Source organism: Mus pahari, chromosome 13, assembly GCF_900095145.1.
Source record: "Mus pahari chromosome 13, PAHARI_EIJ_v1.1, whole genome shotgun sequence".
Taxonomy (NCBI): domain Eukaryota; kingdom Metazoa; phylum Chordata; class Mammalia; order Rodentia; family Muridae; genus Mus; species Mus pahari.
In genome coordinates this window covers 20,504,491-20,527,424 of record NC_034602.1, presented here as the reverse complement: position 1 = coordinate 20,527,424, position 22,934 = coordinate 20,504,491, and the positions used below count along the sequence as shown (strand labels likewise).

The following is a 22,934-nucleotide window of genomic DNA, read 5'->3' as shown; positions in this document are numbered from 1 at the left end:
CAACTGAGGAATACCGAATGGCTGAGAAACACCTGAAAAAATGTTCAACATCCTTAGTCATCAGGGAAATGCAAATCAAAACAACCCTGAGATTCNATCTCACACCAGTCAGAATGGCTAAGATTAAAAATTCAGGTGACAGCAGATGCTGGCGAGGTTGTGGAGAAAGAGGAACACTCCTCCATTTCCCCAAATCACCTAAGAGCTTATATTACTTTTAAAGTGGGACATGAAAAGGAAAAGAAGCTTGATGAAATATGTAGGTGACTTCCACTGTGCCTAACATACATCAGTCCACTGTGCTCTCTCTTACCACACATAGTGTATGATGCAGTTTAAGAACCATTACTGCTGAGGCTTACCAACAAGAAGAAAAGTTGATATACACACTGTACTTAGGAGAATCTTCCATGATTGAGTCAACCTATGAATGATGAAGAACATTAAGAATTTAACAATGTAATCCATTGCTATTAACTTTTAACTTGTACTTTAGTCAGTACACCCAAGACAGCAAACTTGATTTGTCTCACTCCTGGCTGTTCTAGATTAAGTCTATGAGCTTATTTCTGGTCTGTGATCTTTGAAACTGACAGTAATTTTCATGACAGTATATGTGCAGATACATTTACATTCCTCCACACACATGTGACTGTGATGCTGTTGGGTACTTACTTATGGTTTTAAGTGCTTGTAAGCCAACAAAGTTTTTCTAGAAGTCAAAATTGATACGTTTACTAAATGACAAATGACTGAGGTTAAAAGAGTTCACCAGACTTGTCCTTAAATGATAGGACTGGTATCCTTATGTGAGTGGAAGAGACCAGACTGCTGTCCATGTGCCATCTGGACATGGTGAGAAGGTCACTGTCTTTGTGACAGGCAGAGAGCCTCTACCAGAGCCACAGTCTGCTGAAGCCTTGACTTTGAGCTTCCTTGTCGCCCAAACTGTGAGAAAAAATCAATGTCATTTTTAGCCCCCCAGTCTCTGGCTTGACCATGGCCCAAGAGACAAATCCACCAAATATATCAACAAGCCCTCTTGGGTTTACAACTTCTACTCTCAAAGTGTATCTTATCTGAGCTCCATTCCTGCTCGTGAGGTATGTCTAGTTTTATACTTCTGTGAATAGGCATATGTGGATAGCTCCATCTGTCTACCCTCTCTCAGCACTATGTTTACGAGCCCTCACACTGTGTGTGTGGTTGTGGCTTACCATTCCTATGAGTGGCAAGTAAGTGTCTTGCCACTGAGCTATACCCCAAGTTCCCAAATTCAACCTTAAGAAAAAAATTCTGGAGGAAAGAAAGGATGCTAAAGCTGTTTGAGTATTCTAGGTTGCCAGGCAAAAATTGATCCTTATGCGTCAGGAAAAACCAGATAGTGTTGAATCACCTGTTCCTCGTAGGTGGCAAGTAGATGCTACAGGAGAAGTCCCTGCGTCAGAAAGACCAGTGATACCTGTCTCAGCATGTCACATCATTCCACAATGTAACTCTCAGCTTTTCATCTGAACTAGACTCCATCAACTGAAAGGCAGGATTCTAAAGAAGGTCTAAGAGAGTGACCTCATCCAGAAGTAATGTAATCTATATGTTGACACCCTCTTCTCTCTTAAAACTTACTTCTTTACTATTATGTTCAACAGATTACTTACATTGCTAGTTGACCAAAGGGTATCAGAAGTGAGTCTCTCACCAAGTGTGTTGTCAACTGGGCTTTGTGAACCACAGCTCACAAAGAGAACCTTCAGTTCCCTGGATACAGACACTAAGCAACTTGACCCCCTCTATTTGATCATGCTGAGCCACAGTAAGGGCTCAGTGGCAGAACTCAGACAGTACTAAAGGCAACTAAGAGGACGGTTCCTCCTCCTCCCTTTCCCTCTGAGGTAGCATTTCTTGAAACCACAGTGTGAAGAAGACTTTACTCTCTAGAGAGTGTTGTTTAGGCAATAGTCACAGCTCTAGTGGGCTGAATTAAATCAAAATGACTACTATAGTTTCCAAAAAAAAAAAAAAAAATTCCTGTTTGTTTAAAAAAAAAAAAAACTAGAAAAATTAGCTGCCAGGCTCTGCTGTGTGAAATTCTTTCTATGCCTTCACATAGCCTGTGGGATTCTGCTACTTAGGGCAAGTGTGCGTCATGCGTCAAGATTTTCAAGGCTGCTCTTCTCAAATAAGGTCACTCAGCAGCAGTTTGTTTTTATAATGGGCAGCATTACTTCTGTGTAGGTGCTCTTTCTCAGTTTCCAACAGTGGCTATTACAGTGTTATCACCCTCTTCCCCCACCAATAAGGGCAGCAGGTTTGGCTCACCCACTAGACAGGGCTCCCTTTCTTTATGGGAAATGTGTTCTTACCAGAGGACACATCATTATTAGCTCAGAATGTGCGTCAATCCCTAGGTTATTAATTCTCAGCCAAGGGTGCAGTAAACACCTCTTTGGCTGAGTGTGCAAAGATCGACTAAGCTCTGGATAGCCAGAGCCTGGATGAACCCATGACCACAGAGCATGTCATCTGTATGGTTTGTTACCACTGATGAGGTTCATTCTTCCAAAAAAAACATGACTCCTATGTCTTAATCGCTTCCCCTTGTCCACTGTGATTACTCAGTATTCAATAGCAAATGGCCGGTGTACCACAGGAAGTATTGAGGTTGGAAGCTTCAGAGGAAACTGGAAATGACTTCCTCCAAGGAGGAGGAACACATGTTGGGTTAATTTACAGGTAGACCTGCCACCAGTGTACACAATAAGCATTAGATCTCAGCTGTGGGTGCTGGTGTGTGCCTATAATCCCAGAATTTAGGGCCCGAGAATTGCCATAACTTAAGGTCATCCTTGGCTATGGTGTGAGGGCCTGTCTCCCAAGATCATAAAGGAACAGATGCATGGAAATCATTCTGCAAAGTGACACGAATTCATGTCCGGGAGTTCTTGCCCTGACAGCAGGACATTAATGCAAGTTGCTGGATTTTTCAGAACAATCCTGAAAGGGCTGTTCATTCTTTCTCTGATTTGGTCTTTCATTTTCTTCCCATGAGTTACAAAGAGCTCATAGAGCTGAGAACCATTTGTTTTCTCATCCTGATTTTATGAAGAACAGAAAACCATACATATGTCTTTTGCTATATATCATCTTCCAGATACTTCTTGTCCAAGATCCAAACTGGAGTGAGCAAAGTTTGAAAAGTCCATTGAGGTCTGGAGAGATGGCTCAGTAGTTAAGAGCACTGACTGCTCTTCCAAATGTCCTGAGTTCAAACCCCAGCAACCACATGGTGGCTCACAACCACCACCCATAATGAGATCTGATGCCCTCTTCTGGGGTGTCTGAAGACAGTGACAGTGTACTTACATATAATAAATAAATCTTAAAAAGAAAGAAGGAAAGAAAAGTCCATTGAGTCACTATTGCATCACCACACCCGTGCAGGGGTTGTGCTTACATAAGCTTGCCGGAGTGTCTCTCATGTCTTACTACAACAGATTTCAAACCTACGGACCAATGTAAAGATCTATGCACAGACTGCTTTGGAACAGACTATCTGGATGCTTTGTTGTGTTCATTTCAATATTCCAAGATATCAGAAACACGATGGAAGAACCAAGCCCTCAGTCTCACTCCTCTCATTTCTGCTGTAGATAAGTAACTTGAAAGCTAATACTCTATTTCCATATGCTTTTTAAAAAGTGTCCACAAATGACATATATTTATTAATACACATATTAATAAAAGATATCCTAGTATATTTTGTTTCAATTTCATGTGTCCTGAGATCTATTACCCCAGTTCAGTCATTTCACCTGCTCTTTAGTATTTTATTATACAGCAGTTCATTTGTCCATTTTTCCCATAGATGTATTCTTAATTTGTTTTCAGTGATACCAACTGTGTTTACTGCCTGTTTTTCATGTACACAAGAGCACACTTTGGGTACACATCTAGAGACAGAAATGCTGCTTGGTAGAGTGACCTGGCTTATTTGGACCAGGCAACTCTAGGGTAACAATTATTTTACTGAGCAGTCAATGGCCTCTGGTTATATCTATTTTAAAATTTGAAGTTTTTGGACTGGTGTCATCAAGATGACTCAAGAAGATGTCCCCTGCTCTTCTATATCCCCAAAGCCTATATAGTTTTGGTGGACACTAAGGATAATGGTGCTTCTGTACTAGTTTTAGGATCTGGGAAGTTTTGAGATACCCATAGAACCCTGAACTGAAGAGGGACGTTGTGAGAGGAAAGACTCATTCTGCCCAGTGGCAGAATTACTGTGGCCCCAGCTAAAGACCCCGAAACAACTCTTCCCTTTTTAGACTTGACTGCATATACACTGTCCTCAGTTCCACCTGTGAACCCCAAAGTCATCTGGGACCAAATAAGAGCTCCTTCCCCGAGCCACACAGCCTGGAAACAATCCCGATAATCCCGGGCACTCAGGGATTGTAGGGGAGACACATCAATCATATTGGCCTGGGGCAGGCATGTCAACCATCCAGCAGCAGCTCCTGAATGGTCTCTGTAACACAGCTCTAGAAGGCTTGAGCTGTGATCTGGTCTCTCCAGATATACAGAAAGAGAAATGCCTATCTATATCCCAAGAGAAACTCCCACTGAGCTTGACCCATGGAAGATCCTGACACATGTCTGTCACTCTACTTCAGACTCTGAGCTGAAGTCCAAGAGTGGCCATTACACACACCCAGGAACCTAGTCTTATCCCTAGAGGCAGGCATGCTGACTTCAGTCCTCATTGTGGGCTTGAGGAAGCAGCCTTTTCACGTGGTTTCCAGTCTTTCTCACTTGTGCCTAAGTGACGGCAGAGGCTATTCAGGGACTTACTTTGTAAAAGAGCCAAAATCCCTCTAGACCCTGCAGGACCTGTGTCTGTTTGTGTACCAGATAATAGATGTGTATCTGAAGGCACCACTGTGGACCTTGAACTTGATTCGGCACAGTGCCACTTCCACTCATCAGTGCACCAGAAGCCCTCAAACCTATCCAGGTGCAAGGCAACCTTAACCTCTAGCAAGAAGTTATATGTGCCTGAAGACCCAGCAGCTGCCACGGTGTTTGAATAAAACTTGCTCTAGATACATTTCTATCATCTAAACACACAACAGGTTGAAGCCTTTACTGGCTAAAATTGATCTGTAAAGACTAGGAAAGTGATTGCTACATCTGAGGCATGAATACTGTACAAGTCTACATGGCTGACAAAGAATCAGGCAAACACGATCTCAACCGAAAAAAGTAAATGACCTCAAAGAAATCAAGATCTACAAATTTCCTGATGAAAAGGGTGGCGCACACCTTTAATCCCAGCACTTGGGAAGCAGAGGCAGGCAGATTTCTGAGTTCAAGGCCAGCCTGGTCTACAGAGTGAGTCCCAGGACAGTCAGGGCAACACAGAGAAACCCTATCTTGAAAAAAAAAAGTAATACAAATAATGAATTTAAAGAAACTCCATGAACTGCTAGAGAACACGGACAATGAGACAAAAACAAAACAAAACAACAACAACAACAAAAAAACAACATAAAACCCACACAGGCAAAACTAGACAATACTAAATAAATAGGCACAACACCAAGTGACCAGAAAGCCTTGATACAAACTTAACACTTGCAGCCTGAAGTTTCCCATAGAGAGACTCAAACAAGTTACAGATATTCCACTTGAGACCCAGAAGGATGTCTTGGTGGGTGAAAATACTTGCCTTGCAGGCCCCATGACCTGATTTAGGTGGGAGCCTAGCAGGGTGGAAAGAGAAAATCGACTTCTGAAAATTGTCCTCTGTTCTCTACACACACAGTGTGGCATGTGGACTCATACTCATTCACACTAATAAGAATGAAGGGAAATTAAAACTTAAAAAATAAATATGAAGAAAAAAGGATAGTCCATTTGAAATGAATCATTTTGAGGTGATAAACGAATGAAGTGTATAAAACTTTAACATCTAACAACATAAACATGAATATGCACACAATGAGAGCTCCAAAGCAGAAAATAAAGAGAGACAGATTATTTAAATAAATACCGATTGGTTATGTCCTGTACCTTGGCAGTAATTAGGGCATTTAGATTTGTGATGTTTCAAGGTAAAGTAATATTGACACTCAAAAATACAACCTAGAGATATGGCAACCAAATATCAAAAGAAAAAAAGAAAAGCAGTAAGAAAATTCCTGTCACATACCAGACTTTCAAGAGTAACTAGAGAGGGGGAAATGATGGGCTCAGGATCCTGAGAGAGAAACATCTTTTGCTTTACTTAAGCAAAGATGGGAAATCTGTCCCTCAAAAACAACTGACATAGGGGCTGAAGAGATGTTTCAGCAGTTAAGAACACCTGCTACTTTTGCAAAAATCCCTGGGTTCAGTTCCCAGCACACGTATGTTGACTAGGAACTGTCTATAATTCCAATTCCAGGGAATCCGACACCTCCTTCTAGCCCAATTAGTTCTCAACCTGTAGGTCTCTCCCCCTTTGATATGTGATATCAGATATCCTGCATATCAGATATTCATATTATGATTCATAACCATAGCAACGTTACAGTTATGAAGTAGCGACAAAAATAATGTTATGGTTGGGGGTTCACTACCACATAAGGAACTGCATTAAAGGGTCACAGCATTGTAAAGGTTGACAATCACTGTTCTAGTCTCTGTGGGCTTCTGAATGTAGGTGGTACACATACATACATGTAGGCAAAATACTAATATGCATGAAATTTAAAAAATTATAAAAGAAATAAGTGAGATAAACACATTGTCAGAAACAATGCAGAGGGGAGTTATCAGCACTGGTGATGACGTGTAAAATAAGAAATATGGGTGAATACTCAAGTTTAAATCACACGGAGCTTAGGTACCAGCATGCAAGCATAAAACTCACTGGTCAGCATTTGTAATCAAAATTCCAATGCAGTAACACAGGAAGGGTGGCAGACAGTCAATGTAGCTGGAGTGCACAAGCTAGAAGATAAAAGGACCATAACCACTATACCTTGTTTAAAAAAGATACAAAATACAGCATTGAGATGTCAGGAAAATGGAAGTGTGGTTCTGCATGTTACTGAAATTATCTGCGTAAAGCAGGCCATTTTAACTGCATTCAGTGTTTTATGTGAGCTTCACAGTTACCACACATAAAAGGAAAACTAGAGTAAATACCAAAAGGTAAGCAAAAAAAAAAAAAAATACAAAAAAAATCATAGCACGCAGCTGAAGAAGAAAACACACACACACACACACACACACACACAGAGAGAGAGAGAGAGAGAGAGAGAGANAGAGAGAGAGAGAGAGAGAGAGAGAATGAGAGACCTATACACAGACAGCCAGAGAAAGTAGGAAATCAAGTCATATGTGACAGTGTAAATAAACCCAGTGGACAATTTTCTAAGTGGATTGAGCCAGACACAGAGCCTACTCTGTGGCTTTGCATGTGGACTGCACAACCTCATGTTTACAGAAGCAGCAAAGTGGCAGTTACCAGTGGCTGAGGGGTGAGGGCAACAAGAAATTTAGAGAGCCAGCCTGTCAAACGTTGTGAGGCAGTGATAGGATGTGAACCACGGGGAGCCAGCATGCAGCACAGGACTAGAGCTAACCCTGAGATCTGTCAAGATGGAAAAGGGAAGTCTTCCTTTCCCACCATGCGCTAAAATGGCAACTGTGAGGCTATGGTAATTAGTTTCAGTTGGGATAATCACTTCATAATGTACACATATATTGAATGCCATATTCTATAACAACATATATAAAATGTTTGTCAGTCCTACCTCAAAGTCCTTTCACCTCAAAAAGGTGAAAGAGATCATAATGTCGCATTTTTCTTGTTTGCAGTCTTGATCTAAGCAACAAGACTTCAACACACCCTGCGTCTCATGGTAGAAAGTGCTTACAGAAAGTAGATTTCTCTGGATGTTACAGACCAGATGCCCTGATAAGGCTGACGACTAAAGCTGTTACATGACATAAATATATGTCAAAAGAAAGCATTTGACCTTTAAAGTCGTTCAATTATTATTGAACAGAGAGTGATAGAAATAAAACATCTTGCTTTGGGGCTGGCGAGATGACTCAGTGGGTAAGAGCACTGACTGCTCTTCCAAATGTCCTGAGTTCAAATCCCAGCAACCACATGGTGGCTCACAATCACCCGTAATGAGATCTGACTCCCTCTTCTGGTGTGTCTGATGCCAGCTACAGTGTACTTATGTATAATAATAAATCTAAAAAAAAGACTCTTGCTTTGTGAAATGAACTGTACTTGTGCATTGCCTGATCAGAGGGAGATCTGGAGCCTGCAGCAGGAACCAAGGGCTTGGAAGTGGCTTGTATTTAGGCCTTTTAGCTCCCTCGGAGGGCATTAGTTGGTACTCCAGGCAGGATGGAGTGCCAGAAGGCTTTGGAACTTTGGAATTTGCACTTACACACTTTTCCCTTTTCTTAAAATGCCCATAAGGAGGAAATGTCTACATCTATCTACCAGCAAACTTAGATAATATGAGTACAATCTGAGATTGCATGACTAGGGATAGCCCATGCTTCTAAAGCCAGAAACCATTCTGTGATAGGGAAAATTGGAAGAAGCTTAGGAAACAAAGACATTGAGAAGTCCTTCGGTACAAACTATTTTTGAGTTGTTTTCATTTGCATGTGCCTAAAGTTTTACTGATAATGGCACCTGCAAGTTCCTTCACTTCAGTAACAGACCAAAGGTCAAAGCTGTCTTTTAAAGCATTAGCACCCTGCGTCATCACTCAGCTTATGAGTTCATCTTGGGAGTGTGCCAAGATCTTCTGTTAGAATTGAGATTCAGAAAGACATGCTTTACTCACCAGATCTAGTTACTATGATCAGCTATTTTTAAAAATAAACTCTCTTGATCTCATGACCCTCTGGTCAGGTGATGTTGTGACTTCCAGGAATGGAAGCACTTGCCTGTGTGGATAAGCTAAGTACCTACAGACCATGGAGCAAGCGTGCTGTTCAGTATAGAGCTCTGATGACTATGTGACCGGGCAAGCTGAATAGCTGAGATCAGTCATATGCTAGAACTGGACGGAGCTCAACCAGGGGCTAAGTGCGGGCGAGCACGTGCACACACACACACACACACACACACACACACACACGCTCTCCTCCTCCTCAATTGTACATTATCTGCCTTCTGCTAGATTTCTAAGGCTTTACTTGTGTAACAGAAGCAGGTCAGTTATTTCAAATTGTCAAATACCCACCACTTCAAAAAGGCTTTAATTTTAAGAAAAATTTAACAAGAGGAATCCATGCTACTTACAGCCCAGCTGACGATAGAATTTATTAAACGGCTCTAATAATTTATCCTTCACCCTTACAGGAATGGAAAGTGAGTTGTTATGTCCATTATTTGACCAGAGTGATGTGAAGCCTTCAAGATTAGCATGGCGCCAAAGTTTGTAGCTCCAAACTTCTTTCCGTAGATGTATGGTTAAGAGCTTTCTAAAGCAACGAGGTCTTGGCTTTAAAAACATATTACAAAAAAATATTCTTCAAAAGTAAGGCATGAAGAGTATTTACCTGATAATTTTGAGTATTGACCCAGTTTGCAGAACTGTTTATTTTCTGAATCTCTCACGTGTGCCTCAGTGCTTTTTTAATGCATTTAAGCGTCTCATAAGCCAATTTCTAGAACTCAGCATGAACCCTTCCTCCTGTCTGGTTGAAGTTACTACAAGTTCCCTTTGAGACCTCGGGGAAGGGTCACTGTTGTAGGAACATTAGGCATGGCTCCGCCCTCATACCCCGCCCCACCGCGCAAGGCAGAGGCAGAGGGCGGGCAACAGACGTCTATACTCTGCTCCTATTGGCTCCGGGCACACGCGCCACACACGCTGGTTGGCCGCCTGGCCGTTGCCCTGGAGACGCGTGCTCCTGTGTTTCCGCGTCTCTCTAAGAGTTTGGAGTCGGTCTTGGAGCCAGCCCTCTTGGTACGAAGTTCAGCTACAGGGGGTGTAAATCCCAGATCCGGAGAGCCGGGAGTCTTACAGTGACCTAGGCGCCTGCCAAACCTGCGGCCCGTGATGACCTATAGCACACTTAATATGCTTCTGCTGTCTACCCTGCGTGCACGCGCCCTTGCTGTTTACCCTGCTTAACGTGCCCCGTGCTGTCTACCCGCTTGCCAGATCCTCTACGGTGTACTCACTAAATGCGCTCTGGCTGTATATTCTGTCGCATGTGCCCCTGCTGGGTATCCAGCGTGGACACGGTGCTGTCGTGTGACCGCAGTGGACGTGCCAGCTCCTGGGCGTGAGGCGTCTGCAGGTGTGTCAGCTGGAAGCGGGTGGAACCACAGCGCAGTGACTGCCCCTGCAGCCTCTGCTTCCATCGGGCGGATTGGCAGCGTCCAGATACCCAGAGTACCCGGGCTAAACAGCACCTTTCTCTTCCGGACGAGGACTTGCTCCTAGCACTAAGCCATGAGGAACACCAGCAAGGAAGTGCAGAGCACCTCTTACCGCTATGCTCCCTGCGGTGAGTGAGGATGATTGAGAGGGGTGGGGTGGTAAAAGTTGGAAGGGTAGGTGTCTCTGCTTTTGCTGTGTCCCTGCTGGGCTTGAAGCCAAGGCCTTTGCATGCAGGGCTACAGAAGGTAGGAGCCCATTGAAATTCGTTTTGTAGCAAGTTAATTCTCCTAACTCCCACATCTTGCTTGGCAGTGGCTGTAGCCGAAGATAGTCTCATTTTGACAGAACCCATCAGGAATATCCCCGACTTCCTAACTTTTGCTCCTAATTCAGGCCCCAAATAAGACAAATATTTCCCGCTTCCACTATCTGGATCCGGGAAAGCTGAATTCAGTGAAGGTTCCTAGGTTGCACACATCAGTTTTGAAGCCGACTAGGGAAGGAAGACATTTCCTGACGCTGTCATCGCTTTTCACTTGTGTTTTTTTCCTCTGGAAAAAACCTGTCTCCAGCCCTTCCAGAGAAGGGTTGAAAAGAGGGAGAAAAGAAGTCTGGTGCACAGCTGGGAGGCACCAGTTGGAGCCATGTCACCTGCTTAGAAGGAAAAGTGTGAGCTTTCCACATGCTCCAAGCATGCTAGCCCTTGCCATTATTGGTGACAGACAGCTGAGAACTGGGGTGGGTAGGAAACAGTTCAGGAGGCCTGGTCAGTTCTTATCCCATCCCAGGCTCTGTAACCAATCTGAGACTTTTCTGTGTCCTAAGGAAGGAATCTCATCTCTGCGAAGCATGCTGTAGACAGGTGCATTGTGCCAAGCCTGTGTACACTAACACATTTAACTTCAAAACACCCTCATCAGAACTCATCACCCCATTTAGAGGCATGCTGATAAGTAGCCCTTGGAGTGAGTATGCCTGCCAAGTGGCCTTCTCTCTACACTGTACAGCCTAAAGACAGAAACCTGTGCTCGTGTGTGTGTGTGTGTGTGTGTGTGTGTGTGTGTGTGTGTGTGTTATGCCCTGTTTCCTTACTCAGAAAACAAGTGAAAAATAAGAGCACAGTATCAAATAGAGAAGCTAGACAGAGAAAAGCAGCCAGTCTGTGGTTGATCTGGTGTCATGCAGTTACAAACTATCTGCAGTGATAAAAACTAAAATGGTAACTTTGTGTCCCTTTAACTTCCTACGTGTGTATGCGAGGTGCCAGTGGTTTGTCCTTTACTGACCAGGGCCCTCCATCTCTGAGTTGCCCCTGTGTGCATGTTTAGGAATGCCTCAGTGTATTCAGTACCTGTCCAGAGCTTGGACTAATGAGGTGGCAGAAGATACATACATGTTCTCTGTGGATTAATTAGTAATCAATGCCCAGAGGGGAAAAAAATAAAGCAAGAACCAAAGGCTTTCCTGTAAAAGAAGAAACACGGAGCTGAGCCTGCTCTGCAAAGAGCTGCCAACTTCCGATTTGTATTGCTCTGAAATCCTTTGTGCAATCTTTGAAAATGGATTGTGTTGGTTCTGATTATAACTATCCTTTAGACATAAAAGCTTCCAGATGAAATTATCCTTCACTTTTAGTCAGCAATCCAAGCTTTAGTTCTAAGAAGAAGCTGGCAGTTTGAGCATGTGGCTTCAGAAAGCAGCGACTTGATTCCATGTTTATGATGGCTTATTTGTTGTCTGTCCCCCTGTGCCCTAACTCAGTGAGCAGTGTAACTCATCAGCTGTCCACCTACCTGGAAAAGGAGAGAGAACTCTTTTACACATTGGCTTGCTTGATTGTGGGGCCCGTTAAGTACAGAATCTGCAGGCAGGTTGGAGGGCAGGGGAAGAACTGAGGTTGCAGATCAAGTTCAAAGTTCTCCTGGAGTCAGGATTCCTCCATTTTTAAGACTCAGCTGAGTGGTTCTCACTCTGTTGTAGAGAATCATCTGTTTTACCCTAAGACCTCCGATTTAAGTGATAATTAAAAATGCTTTCACAAAAGCAACTGGAATAATACCTGTACAAAGTCTGGATACTGTGGCTGAGTCAAGTAGACATTAATTAGACTCTGAATGTCACCAGTCTGGCAAGTGCTATGAAACACAGCCAGCATCCATGCCACAGAAATGGCAACTTTTGTTTTGTTTATTTTTTTCATTTCCCAACATCTTCCATAGATGTGATAGTGTTTTCTTCTTTGTATTTTGGCATCTGGTTGATTTCTGATGTAGACTTCCCTGAAATGCTTAGGGTGTGTATGCCTGGGTTCTCCTGCCCCTGTGCATGGTGTGTGTGTGTGTGTGTGTGTGGGAACAGAGGGGGAGGGAGGGAAGGGGAGAGAAGTAGGGGAGAGAGGGAGAGGGGGAGAGGGGGAGAGGGGGAGAGAGAGAGAGAGAGAGAGAGAGAGAGAGAGAGAGAGAGAGAGAGACTCTGCTAATCCCTCTGCCCCTTGACAGAAGTTCCCACTCTGTCTTCAGTGAGTTTTAAGGATGGTTCCATGTCAGTCTAAAGAGTCTCCCCACCCCCACCCACCCACCCCCACCCCCGCATGCCATCAGCTCTAAGTCTAGAGAGCCTCTTCATTTCACCAGCCCATGCCCAGCTCCTCCCTCTTTCTGCAGAGAGTTTATGTCACTGTGGGGGGGAAGGAGAGAGAGATGGCAAGCTGTCCACACTCCTGTCCTTGTTTCCTGTGATGTGTCCCCTAGTTCTCTCTTCAGGATAGAAGTCACAATCTACATTCACAATCCCCCCCCCCCCCAGTCTTTCCCAAGGAGAATCTTTGGAGTCTTGGGCTTGCATAAAGGTGATTGCTCCGGCCTGGTGAATCCCCCTTTCAGGATACATCTAGGCCTCTGTTGCTTCCCATTGTAGCCCCCAGCACAGTGCTTGTATGCAGCTGGGCTGTCACTGGGACACAGGGTTGGCTGCTGGAGGGTGTGGGAGGCAGGTGTTGGCTTCCAACACAGCTGTTAGGCAAGTGAGGTTTCTTGGACCACACCCTGGCCTACTTCCTTCTGCTCTTGAAAAAGTGAAAAACCAGTTTGATCAGATTGTGTGTCTGTAACCGAATTCAAATATTAGCATTTTAAAATGTGAAGGTTATCAAATCCTGGTCAATATCTGGCTTACAATACTGGTTTAAATAATTTAGTATTTATTCAAGTCTGCTAAGTATTTTTTCTGGGGTATGGAGGGCAAGAGGGAGGGAGGGAAGAAGGAGGGGAGAAGACAGACCCAGGGGTTTTTGATAGCCCCTAGAGCTGCTACAACAGTGAAATTGGCTAAGCCCTCAGCTTTGGGAGGAGACCTGGGCCAGGAAGGCAGGGAGGAGGCGGTATTCTTTCTATTTGCCTCAATGGCTGATGTACTTGGGGGCTCTGGAAACTGTCTCCTAGGTCACTCTGGTGGTGTCCTGATTTTTTCACATATGTTCCAGGGCTTCTGTGCTCTGTGGTGTGTGCTGCCCTGACAGTGTTATAAGCACAGAGATAAGACGGGCACACAGTAGAGGGCCTCCTGATCAGGTGTCTTCCTGTCCCCATCTAACAGTGTGCTGGCCTCTCTTCTGTCTAGACTGGTATTACCACCTACCTGTGAAGCGCTCCGAGAAGCCTGTGGGCGCCCCACCAGCATCCCAGATCCCAGGGCTCAGCGACTTGAGAGACTCCCCAAATGTGAATTTGCCCCGTGCTCGGAGGTACTGGATCAAAGAAACAGACTCGGAGTATGTGAAATTGGCTAAGCAAGGGGGCAGACCTGGTAAGTCCAGCCCACTGAGTGGCATTGTAAGCAGAAATGGGGACGTTGTTTCTAACATTCTACACATTAGCTATAACTGTGGTATCTATGTGCTTTGGTTTTAGATATGTGGGTTCATTATGGCACTTAGGTATGAATAATCTTTGATAAAAATCAGCTTTTGTAACAAGTAAGTTATATTGAGTTTAATGGAAATTCATTACTGGTCAGAGAGTAAAATGGTCACATCCCAAATGGCTCAGCCAGGCTTTGGAGCACCCAATACTGAGAGAGATCAACATTTTCCTTTCTTCCCTCTAGCTGTCACTGTCCCTGCATTGGATGTCATAGGTAAAATAATGGCCAAGTCTGCGCTTGGGCATTCCAAACCTAGACCATACCACTTGATTGATCCAGCCAGGGACATACAGGGGCAAGACCAAGGCAATCTTTTCTTAGATCTACCTCCTTGCTCATGGTTCTAAGAGACCAGCAAAATTTGTTGGAGGCCATCAATGACACAGGGACAGTGTCTTTGCTGTGATCATACAAGGGCTAGCTTTTATGAGCAGCAGTTAAGGCACAGGGGATGATGGGACAAGCATGACTGCAACATGCCGCTCAACAGAAACTGGTAATGATGGTGCTACCAGTGGTGGGATGTGGGGAGAGAAGGAAGAAAATGGATATGCATGGGAAGACTGGGTTAGGCGTGAAGAGGAGCTCACACCGTGCTCTATTGGATACTGGTAGGCAGAAGGAAAGGGAGGGATGAGAGGAAGAAAGGCATAGGGAGTGAGGAGCCAGTTGGGAAGGAGCCTATGCTGGGTACCTGTCTGTATAACGCCAAAGTAACTGATACATCAGGGGCTTCCGACCTGAGAACCTGGAGGAAAGGGTGAAAGTTCTCTAGGAAGCAGCAGTTGGTGTGGGGGTGTGGTGTGGAGGGGCAGACCCACAGTGGTGGACTCAGATGGTCAGACTGCTGTAGGATGGAGAGGAGCATAGATGTAGCTGAAGACTCAGGAACATGGTGCATGGCCCCTGGAGACCTCAGGAGTGGAGAGATGAGCACTTGGGGGGAGTGTCAATGGTAGCTGGTACCGATGCCAGCTCTGGACCAGTAGCTATTCACATCCACAAGAGGAGAGGGCATGAGAGGTGCAGGGTGCATGAGGGACATCTCTGTCTTAGTGCCAGGCAGGACACTCAGCTCTCAGCCTGTGGAGAGGCTACCTACCCCAGGGAAGACGGAGTTAGTGCCCAGTGTGGAGCGTTGGTCATGCCACATGCCCTGTGGGCAGAAGGGCCAACCACTCATGACTGTGTCCCTTTCTCCTTGAGATTTGCTGAAGCACTTTGCCCCTGGAACCAGGCAAGGCTCCCCAGTAGCCTACTCCCTGCCAGACTGGTATATTCACCACAGCAAGCCTCCAACATCTCACCAGCGAGAGTGAGTATCTCTGAGTCTCTCACATTTTTGTCTATCATATATCTATATCTATCTATCTATCTATCTATCTATCTATCTATCTATCTATCTATCTATCTATCTATCTCTAGCTACATCTCTCTCTATAGTATATGTAATGTATATGTGTTTGTATATGATGTATATACATAGTGCCAGCAAAATGGTTCAGCAGGTAAAGATGCATGCTGACAAGGCAGACGAGCTGAGCTAAATTCCCCAGGACCCACACTGAAGAAGGCAAGAGCTGATACCTCCCTTTGTATGTTGACTTCCACATGCCCACCATAGCACGTGTGTGGCTGAGTACAAATAAATAAAGATGTAATATAAACAACTTGAAAAATCTCAGTTTGAATTGGTAAATTACAAATATTTACTATGGCCAGAAAGTACGTGCTATTTGTAGCCTAAGTTGTCAGGAAACTAGAGTCAAGGACACAACGAGCAATGTCCCCTCAGGATGAGGGTCTTTTGGCCACTTATTAGCCACTAGCCTTAGATTTTTATCCTCTGTCCCCTGGGCCACAACCATGTCTGTCTGTCAGAACTGTCTGCCCAGTCACAGAAGAAGGGCAGAGCCATGGCTCCACCCTGCTGCAATGTCTGTCATTGTCACCTGTAGCCATGCAAACTCCCCTCAGATACCTCTCTTGGTTTGAGAGGAAGCACCAAATCTACTTTTAGGATTTATTTTTCTGCTCTTTAAAGACTCGCCCTTTGTTTTGCATTATTTTCCTTGAAAACCTGGATCGCCACAGGCATATTCCCGGGCTGCTAGGCAGTGTCTTTTGGCTGTCCCCAGGCACGTGTGGGCTTTCCATGTTGTTTCCCTTCAGGATTCTGGTTCCTTTTGTTTTGGTTGGTTTTGTATTTTATTTTGCAGTCTGTTTTTTTTTTTTAATTGTAAACAAATCCCAGATTATTTTGGGGCCCCAGCATGTGAGGCCCAGGCCTACCGCAAGCTCAAGGTCTTTGCCTCTGTCTCCCAGGTGCTGCTGAGACAATGGACAGCCACTACTAGCCTGGCTTAGTTTTTGTTTTTAACACATAAAATACAAAGAACACATAGTGCTTTTGCATTCCTGTGGAAAGCAGATATTAAATCCCTGCCATGTTTTTACAATGAATAGTTCATAGTCAGGCTTGCGGCACACAGCTTTAATCCCAGCACTAGAGATGCAGAGGCAGGAAAATCTGTGATGTTAAGGCTGAGTTCAAAGCTACCCTGGTTTACATAGCCTGAGTTCCAGGCTAGTCAGGGCTACATAGTAAGACCCTGGTTTTTTGTTTTTTGTTTTTTTTGTTTTTGTTGTTGTTTGTTTGTTTTTTAAAGAGTTTCTGCTAAGTTCAGAAAAGAAAGGAAATCAGGGGGAGACAGACAGAGACAGAGACAGGCAGACAGATTGACAGATAGACAGAGACAGAGAGAAACAGGAAGGAGACAGACAGAAACAGAGCGATTGAGAGAGAGAGAGAGAGAGAGAGAGAGAGAGAGAGAGAGGCTAGAGCAGGCAAGAAAGGACAGGAGATCCTGCACTGACACCTCCCTGTGAATTGTGGGAAGACCAGTTGCAGGCTTCCATGCCCACATTGACACTGGCCATCTAACAGCAGCAGGTTGTTATTAACATTGATGATGGTAAATGGTAAATGTTTGGGGAGTACTTATCTCTTTAAAGGTGACAAAGTAGGAAATGCTAGGTTACAAAAAGTAATTATGCTTTATCTGCTTTATAAGCTCATCCTTCAACATGCCACCCTGCGATCTCTTCTGTTGTTCTGGGGACCCTGAACTGGGAGAGCATCTAATGCGTTTACTCAGTAGGAGAAGGGACTGGCCTCCCTAAGTCTTCAAAGAGACAGAGGAAACAAGAGGGCTGAGGGGAAAAATAAAAGGAGGGGTGGAGACAGGAGCAAGAAGAGGGAGAAAATGAAAAGGGGGGGGACAATAGAGGGAGGGAGCAGGGAAGAATAAAGGGAAAGAGGAGAGAGAGCGTGACATGGCGCCAGGTGCCAGGATTTGACTTGTCCTGTTCACCCTTGCAGAGTCCCCGTGGTCTCCATTCCAGATTACATGGTGTATGAAGAATTCAACCCCGATCAGGCCAATGGTAGCTATGAGTCCAGACAAGGCCCCTTTGACTTTGACAGGAAAACAATTTGGCAAAGAGAAGCTGAGGAACTTGAAAATGTGAAGAGAAAGGTAACTCGGTTGGCAAGGGGGCATCCATCATCCCAGCCATTGTCGGTGTCTGCTTTGCTCTTGTGACTCCGTGAATGACTTGGGGGGGGGGTGCTGCTGTCTGTGGAAGGCCTGCAGCCTTGGCTCCCTGCTCTGTTCTCTGGGCTACGCGCTCCATGATCTGAGTTCTGTGCTCCCTGCTCCGTGCTCTGTGCTGCACTCTCTGTGCTCTATGCTCTGAGTTCTATGCTCAGTACTTGGTGCTCTGAACTCTGAGCTCTGAGCCCTGTTTTAAGTTTGGGACTACTAAGAGGCAAGCAGACATGATCCCTTTCATTCTCTCCCTGTGTATGCTGACGTTGTATGTAAGATTGCTTTCACTGGCAGATGTCTAGCCAGTTAATGGTAATCTTGGGGAAGAAATTGGCCTAACACTTCATATCTAGCATGTAGAGCAGAGATGCATTTATATGTGTTCAATATCCTGCTTCTGGGTATTTTTATCCTCTTCAAGTCCAGATTACCCACAGTGCTCCTTGATGATGATAAAGGAAGAAAGAGGAAGTGCTTTCTTCCACACAGAGACACCCAGTGGTGTTTTGTCTGTGGGATCTTAACTGGCCTGCAAGGTGAAGTCTTTTCAGAAGACCTGGCCTACCTGAGCAACTGGGCATCCCAGGAAGTAGCCAGGATGGCCCGAGGGTTGGGGTCGGCCCACCTGTACTCTTTGTAGGGCCCATGAGAACATAGTCAAGCCCACACACTTCCAGGGGCTCTACATTGCTGCTAGTACCCAGGTCAGAAATGAATTTTAGTACTTGAGACATCAGGATTTATGACTGAAGAGATGGCATTTGTATTTAAAAATGGCAGTGGTGTTTTAGGTCTAAGAATGAGAGTGGGTACCTTTGTCATTTAAACAGCAAGGAGACCAAAGTGTCTTGGGCACACTGGACCTAGTTTCTCAGAGTCTTGGGGGAAAGAGGATGGTTTCAGCTCCTTGGTGGACTTCATACTTGGATACCAGTTGGCTGCAGGGTTTATTCTTTATGGTGCCCCAGTGTCCAACTGTGACTCAGGCTTTGGGTCGCTCCTATGAGCACTCCTAAAGGACTCTATTAAGGACCAGGCCCATTTGCTGATAAGTGGCTGATTGGGTGCAACTGAACCTTGAGCATTAAATGGAAGGCTTGGCTGTTAACCAGGGTTTCTAGGACATAGCTGGAGAAAATGTAAAATGCAAGATGCTGCCCCACTGTAAAATCTGTCTGAGTTATTCATGTAGTGATCACTCACACAGAATTCTGCTGACTGCAGAAATGCCTGAAGCTAGACTGTGCTCCACCTACTCAATGCTAAGGAAGGAGGAAGGCAGAATTAGATACCAACTGACCGTGCACTAGCTGAAGTGTTAAGAAACTCAGGAAAACTCACTGTAGGGAGGGCCCCAGTTGCTCTCTCATAACCACTGGCTACAAAGCTCCCCTAAGTGTCTATTCTGCTGAACTTGGGGAGTTTCTCTCTTCTCAAATCTTGCTAAACCACTGGGCACAGACAGAATAAGGATTTTAATGTGAAAAATCATTTCAACACTTGGCCATTGTCCTCGCCTTTGGCGTTCCACTCTGCCTGGTCTGTCCTGTTGCCACAGGTTTCCTGCCTCTCAGAGACCTGCCTTCTCTGCCCTAGGAGAGGATGGGACACTCATTGAATATTCTGTTCCCATCCTGGATGTCACTCAGCCTGATATAGACACTGACCTGTCCTTAAGACAGATGTGTAAACGTTCTGTGGGGTGGCTTCTTTTCATCTTTCATATGAGGCCATTTATACAGAACACAGTTCACTTGTTATACAGTACTGATCTACATTTTGACGAATGCATACTTCATGTAAACACCAGAGATGCTGAGGTACAGAGAAGTTCTGTCACCTCTAAGGTATCTCAGCCCCTTTGTCACCAACCCCTCATAATTCCCGTCTCTAGCAGTCACTGATACCTTTCACGTCTTGCACCTACCCACTGGGCTTTTTCTCAGCTTGATATAAGCCACGGGTGTCTGACAGAAGAGACTTCAATTAAGAAAATGCCTCCGTCAGACTGGCCTGTAGGCAAAGTTATGGGACATTCTCTTGATTAATGACGGGTGTGGAAGGGCCCAGACCATAGTGGGCGGTGCCACCCCTGGGAGGTGGTCCTGGGTTGTATAAGAATGCAGGCTCAGCAAGCCAGAGGGAGGAAGCAGAAGGCAGTCTTCCTCCATAGCCCCTGCTTTACTTCCTGCCTACCAGTTCCTGCTTCATGCTGTCCCTCAGGCATGGAGTGAGTGACCATAGACCCTTCCCTTCTGCCTGTCCCTGCCGTGTGGTCCCTTTGCTTCACTGAGTAATTTTGTTTTGTAGAGCAGGTACTGTTTGCTTATTCATTCGTTCCTTGGTGGGTATTTCTTTGTCTGTCTGTTTGTTTCTAGTTCTTGGTGATTATTACAGAGCTCCTGTATGCTGCGTGTAATTTTAAAATGCACGCTTGCTCCTTGCTTGGTGCTGGCGAAGGTCATCTCACCCAGCTCCCAGGGCCAGCTTCACTAAGCCTCTAACAACCACCCAGTCAGTGCCCACTTGAGTCACCGTGAATGGAAGATGCCAGGCAGCCTTTATATTTTAAAACTAGCCAGATAACTCAATGGCTGGGTGAAGAATATCTTGCTCCATCCTCAGCCTCCAAAGCCACCTGAGGAGGCTACAAACTATCTGTCGCCGAGAGTCACATGTATGCTACTTCCTATCTGCTTCACAGCCTCTTCCAAATCCCCTTCCCCCTCCCCCTCCCCCTCCCCCTCCCCCCCTCCTCTTCCTCCCGGACCCAGAAATCCCACCTTATCCTTCTGAGGCCTTTATTGACCAGTTAAAATGGGGAAAAGGTTTACATAGAATCGCCTGAGTGGCAGCCCCTCTCTGAGGAAGCAGAATTAGCATCAAAATACAAACAGCACCAGGGCAATCCACAACACCTGTAAACCTCAACTATAGGCATTTCCATTTTTTATGGGCTGCTGGACCCCTCCTTCCAGCAAGATCTCTTGGAATATCTGGCATCCCCAACATTCACTGACTATTCCACTCCTGAGCCGATGACCAGCGGATGACCTCTTTATTAAACACAGCAACTGTCTTTGAAGCACAGGCTGTCCCCTTTCCCAAGCCATTGGGCTGAATTAGCAATCATTTGATTTGACTTTATTGTAACAGCCTGGGTCCATACTGGAAGTCTAGAACTGGTATATATGCTGCTCTTGGAAACCTTCCTTTTACTTGAACTCACAGATTTGCATTTCTTCACACAGGTGAAACTGCCAGCTATTAATTCCAAGAACCCCAGCAAAACGGGGACCCCAGTTAGCCACAAAGACCCTGAAAGGAGCAGACTGTCGTTGCCTCCTATGTAAGTGTCCGACTTAATGTGACTGAATGCTGTTTGTATGAATTTTGGGTTGATTTTCTGCCCAGCCCAGCCCAAGAACCTGGTTGCACTTCTCTTTCTTACTTAACATCAATTTGGACCCTTTGGTCACATGTCTGGTCTGCCGCATCGCATCCTCTTTTGTGGCATCGGCTTGTGGTTTGTGGCTGTGTTCCTGCTCACCTACCCAGTCCCGAAACTTACTGTCATCAGAGCCTGGGCCCTCCGTCTTGAGGGCAAGGACTCTGGCTCTGCATTCAACTGGGGTTCCCTGGGTATGCTGACACCTGTTGGTCTTCCAGTGGAAGAAAGAAGTTCTGGGGGACACTGTGTCGCCTTGTTTGCCAGAAGTCTAGTTTAGGAGAAAACAAATGTCATTGATTGCTGACCGAGTCCTCAAACAGCTTCTCCTCTGCTGGGGAAAACAATCACACTAATGACGTTGTGACAGATGGGGAGGGAGCCACCGGGAAAATCCTTACTAAGATGATTCATGAGTCTGAAACTTGTGGCTTGGGAGGGGACAAGGGTGTGCTTGGCACCCGCCTGACTGGAAGGCTCACACTACCGCCCTGCCACTCTGTCACTCTGTGTCAGTTATGATAGGATCTGTGAGCTGAAGCAGATGACAGATGACAGGAGACAGGAGAGTCTCGCAGTGGGGAATGAGGAAGAAGTCATTAAGACAGGAGCAACTGCCCTAGGTTATCCACTGTTCCGAAAGGGGGAGGTGGTATTTTCTAGAACTTCCTTGTGTAAAATCGGTGTTCTTAGTAGGCTAATAAATAAATGAATGAAAAGTCAGAGAACCGGGCTAAGCATGGTGTCACTCATGCGTAAGGGATGTGCAGAGACCGTCTTTATGTTTGAGATGGGGAAAGAGAGGTTCACCTGAGACTGAGAGAGGGGAAGGGAAGAGGGGGGGAGGGGCAGAGCTCAGCACCAGTGTTCTCTCCCATGTTCCTGACTTCCGCTTCTCTTTTTCCTTTTAAAATTAATCTTTGCGCTCAAGGTTAACATCTACACGTCTCTCTTTAAGGCCTGGTCAAAAAACCGGTTCACCCACCAACTTTTCCAAACTTATCAGCAATGGCTACAAGGACGAGTGGTTACAGCAGCAGAAGGGTGAAGCTGACAGGAGGACTCCAAAGACCTCCAGGGCATCCGTGTCCACCAAGTCCACAGAGGACTCTAAAAGCAACCAGGACACAGAGACGCCCGAAAACCCAGAGACCCCCGAAAACCCAGAGACCCATGAAGGCTCTGAGAAAACTCCAGGTGAGTGGTTTCTGCACAGAGGACAGGGAACTGGGGTGCATATTTTACACATCAAAGCAGACCTGGCCTCCAGCTTCTCCCAGCATCCACCAGTCCCTACCTGACCCTGTACCCTGACCCTAACCATGCCCCTAACCATGAACTCTCCAGCTCAGGGGCTGTCCTCCCTTCCCCCCAGAGGCTCTTCCATATATAATCCAAAATGTTGTGCTTGCTCCCCCTCCCTCCCTCCTCCCTCCCTCCTCCCTCCCTCTCTCATTCCTTCCCTCCCTCCCTCCTTCCCTCTTTCTCCTCCTTCTCTTTCTCCTCCTTCTCCTTCTCCTCCTCCTCCTCCTCCTCCTC

The 22,934-nt window shown here is 45.5% G+C and overlaps 2 protein-coding genes across 4 annotated transcripts in view; one reads left to right on the top strand and one right to left on the bottom strand.

The window, feature by feature from the left end:
- Positions 1 to 10,369, bottom strand: part of Sun3 (Sad1 and UNC84 domain containing 3) — a 32,033-nt gene extending 21,664 nt beyond the window's left edge. For 2 of the 3 annotated variants that reach the window (XM_021210964.2, XM_021210965.2), the window contains exon 1: positions 10,214 to 10,369. Coding sequence is in view for 1 of the 3 variants with exons in the window: in XM_021210963.1 (XP_021066622.1) it covers positions 363 to 424; positions 1,659 to 1,660 (64 nt within the window). In the remaining 2 variants the exon portion in view is untranslated. Of the gene's footprint in view, positions 1 to 362; positions 425 to 1,658; positions 1,683 to 10,213 lie in introns of those variants that run through there. The other variant, XM_021210963.1, reaches the window with a different exon arrangement.
- C13H7orf57 (chromosome 13 C7orf57 homolog) overlaps positions 9,940 to 22,934 on the top strand; it is a 23,125-nt gene continuing 10,130 nt past the window's right edge. Inside the window, exons 1-6 of the mRNA XM_021210966.1 lie at positions 9,940 to 10,542; positions 14,034 to 14,219; positions 15,543 to 15,651; positions 17,719 to 17,875; positions 21,199 to 21,296; positions 22,354 to 22,592. Of these exons, the coding sequence (XP_021066625.1) occupies positions 10,488 to 10,542; positions 14,034 to 14,219; positions 15,543 to 15,651; positions 17,719 to 17,875; positions 21,199 to 21,296; positions 22,354 to 22,592 (844 nt within the window). The 5' untranslated portion in view covers positions 9,940 to 10,487. The remainder of the gene's footprint in view (positions 10,543 to 14,033; positions 14,220 to 15,542; positions 15,652 to 17,718; positions 17,876 to 21,198; positions 21,297 to 22,353; positions 22,593 to 22,934) is intronic.